The 3463-nt window shown below is 42.2% G+C and overlaps 1 protein-coding gene across 1 annotated transcript in view; it reads right to left on the bottom strand.

Annotated features, from left to right (window-relative positions):
• The window catches only part of dis3l (DIS3 like exosome 3'-5' exoribonuclease), a 32998-nt gene that overhangs the window by 8600 nt on the left and 20935 nt on the right, over window positions 1-3463 (bottom strand). The window contains exons 10-12 of the mRNA XM_005742835.2: window positions 3163-3410; window positions 1063-1155; window positions 694-982 (exon numbers count right to left, since the gene is read on the bottom strand). Of these exons, the coding sequence (XP_005742892.1) occupies window positions 694-982; window positions 1063-1155; window positions 3163-3410 (630 nt within the window). The remainder of the gene's footprint in view (window positions 1-693; window positions 983-1062; window positions 1156-3162; window positions 3411-3463) is intronic.

The raw sequence follows: 3463 nt of genomic DNA on the forward strand, positions 1-3463 counted from the left end.
AGGCTTCAAACTTTCCTTTTTGCTAAAGCATATAGTTAGGGCTGGACCAGGTGACCCTGAATCCTCCCTTAGTTATGCTGCAATAGACCGTGGCAGCTGGGGGATTCTCATGATGACGCCGAACATCATCATCTTCACCTCTTTGTCATCATTATCACTGACTACATGTTTATAGACCAATCTCCATGTAATCATTAGTTATCATTAATCCCTGGCCCTTTTCCACAGGTGTCTTTGGACCTGATTTCCTCCCCTCGGCTGTATGAAGTGTCTCAGGGTGACTGATACTGAATTTTCTAACCATGATGTCATCTGACAAAATGACCAAACACAGAGGTTAAGTCAAACTTTCTCCCTTCTAAGCTTCTGTCTAAGTGAATCTTCTGCAGCTGAAATGTGCGAGAAAGATAGTGGTTCCAGTTTTTAATGTGCAGAATGGATTTCTCTCCACTGAAGCTATGTGCACGGTTTACTTTGTTTGATTCACTTCATTGAATCATTTTGTGTCGTATGTTAGACGTCAGTAATGACGATGTGCTAGGGTTAGACACTCAGCTATAACATGCTTACGCTTTCAATTAAGAACATGAAGCTTAAATGTTTGCAGTCTTTATTTATATAGTCTTACTGTTAAGTACACACATTACCAAAACACACAAAATACTCTATGAAGATACAAGAAACCAATCATACCTCCACTCCTTCCAGCTCCAGCGCTCCTCCTCTGTCCCTCTTTGCCCGAAGATGTCTGGCTACATGTGTGAGCATCTCAAGTGCCTCAGTGAGTTGAGCTAGCTTACAACCCTTTTCCTGAGGACCCAGGTTGGCCAGTTCCGCTACCTCAACCTGTTCTCCGTTGAGGAGCGCCTGAGCCAGCTCGTAGTGGAGCTGATAGGAGGAGCGGATGAGTGTACGACCATACCAGACCTCTTGGACTTCAAGGGATTCTGCGTCAAGCTCCCAAAGCACGCTCATTGCATACCTGAATTTGAAAGTGTCAGTTACACAACTAGCATGCATTTTAAGCATATGAAAATGAAACGTGATGGGAAGTCTACTAACCTGTCAGCACCTCCCAGCAGTGAGCAAAGGTCTGCGCTGAGAATAGCAGGCAGCATGTCGTACCTGCGGTCTGCCAGGTAGTAGGTTGTAGCCCTTAAGAAGTGACATAATAAATATAAAAAGGCAATGAGATCAAAGCAGCAGCTTTATCATCTTCTTTCTAATCAAAAATGAGACATAATTTGAAAATAAGTACTAAATATTCAGAGTTTGTTCCACCTTTGTCATTTTCATCCTTCTGTTTATTAATAAGTCAGGAAGGATGAAATAAATAAGCAAAATGTTTTTCTTATGATTTAATAAATATTCCCCATTTTCTGAAATAGAATTTAAGGCTTCAAACCACAATCATGAGATTTTAATTTACTTCTTTAAAGTGTGGAGGCGAGCTGGACAGGTGGGTGATCTGCACGCTGCTTTGTGGACAGCTATGAAATATAAAATGGAATTTTAGAGTAAGTCAGAGAGAAAGCAGAGGACCAAAACTACATTAAAAATCACAACATAAAAAATATATAGTAAGATTTCAGTATTATTTTATAAGTGCACGTTGTTAACAGTCTACACGGAGTTTCTCTCCTCACTCGGCTCTCAATCATCTTCTGTACATGCTGCTGCTGCTGCTGCCTTTAAAAAACGACATGCACTTCATGGACCTTCTTACTAATTGATCTGCAGACTACACTTTATCAGATACATTTTATTAGCACTGGGTTAGACACTTCTGCCTTCTGAACACTCCTTTCTTCACTTCCAAGACTCAACAAGGTGCTGAAAGAATTCCGTAGAGATTTTGGATTATAGCGAGATTACACCGAGATGACAGCAGAATGCATTTGCTGCAGATTTGTCGGCCGTTCAGCTGTGACACAAATTTTTTTGGGCTGCTTCCCTGTCACATGGTGTCATCGCTGCATGTTCCCAGGAAGGAAAATTTGTGGAGATCAAGTGCAAGCATTACTTTTGCTGCCCCGACCTTCACTTCATTTACTGCAGATATTTTAAACTCAGTTTTATTCATTTGTACAATAAAGCACAAAATAAATAAATAAATCAGAACATGTGCATATATCTGGACATAAACACAGATGAATATCTTCTTGTTCTATTACTGTGGTTCAACTGTCTTGTATCATCATCCTCTTTATTAATAAGATGCACTGAAAGCCAATTATAGACAAACCATTAACATCAGGTACTCAAGGTCACATGCCATCATGTGACCTCCGGTGTTTTCCTGACACCCGTAACTGTACAAAGGGGATGAAAACAATGATGTGTGACACACTGTTCGTTACTTCTACCACTCAGTAGAATAAAACTAATTTAGTTGGAAGCGGACTCATTTTTCCTTTTTTTGCTGCATGACCTTCTGGTTGAATGTTGTGTACAAGTATGGCTGCCATGTCCCGTAGTAATATATGTTTATGAAGGCCACAGTGAAAATCACTCAGGCTTTCCCACAGCAGAAACATTCCCCTGTCCTGTTAATGGCATCGTACTCAAAATGAGCACAAGTTCTTCGTAACAACATGGACCACTGTGTTCTGTGTGTAGCAGTTCTCTACTGTGAGAACCCCAACCACCTTTTAGCACGACCAGCATTCGTCCATTCGCACACATATTCATACAGCGCGTTAGTCTATACCTTTAAGCATTTTCTCTCACATGCACACTCACACTAATGGATGCATCCAGGGAAATTTGGGGGTTAAGTATTTTGTGCAAGGTGACTTTAACATGAAGCCCGAAGGCACCAGGGATTGAACCAACAACGTGACCATTGGTTCAATTCCTGGTGCCAGTGATACTTTCAAAGCCATCATGGACCCCGTGAAGTCCTTCTACATGTGATTAAATGATAGACATTTAAGGCTTAATGCTTCACATCAGACACGAGCCTTATTTAAGGTGGCCCTCTGTGTTATTTATAATTGCGCTACAAGGCATGCTGCTGATGCAACATTAATTCAGGCAACAACTTTCTTGCCTCTTTGTACTTCTGAAAGTTCCTCTGAACACTTATGCAAGATGCTGTAATTTTCTTTTATCCTTTTATATCCCACCTACTCTACCCAACCACTCCAACCAGTTCCTCACCTTGAACGTGCCTCCAAGTCTGTGAGCGAGCCCTCTTTGACAAAGTGAGTGACATCAGCAATGTGAACTCCCAGCTCCAGCCTTCTGTTGGGGAGCTTGCGTACAGACAGCGTGTCGTCTACATCTTCACAGCCGCGTGGATCGATGCTGAACACCAGGCGACTGTCCCTAAGATCCCGCCGCTCTGCCACCTCAGAGGGGTCTACCGTCCACGGCTTCTCCAGAGAGTTGACCGGCATCTCTCTCAGCTGATGGCAGACGGACAGGCACAGCTAAACAGCCGCATAGTCTTTTGAACTTT

The sequence above is a fragment of the Pundamilia nyererei genome, unplaced genomic scaffold, assembly GCF_000239375.1.
Source record: "Pundamilia nyererei isolate P.nyererei 1_Seehausen unplaced genomic scaffold, PunNye1.0 scaffold00124, whole genome shotgun sequence".
Taxonomy (NCBI): Eukaryota; Metazoa; Chordata; class Actinopteri; order Cichliformes; family Cichlidae; genus Pundamilia; species Pundamilia nyererei.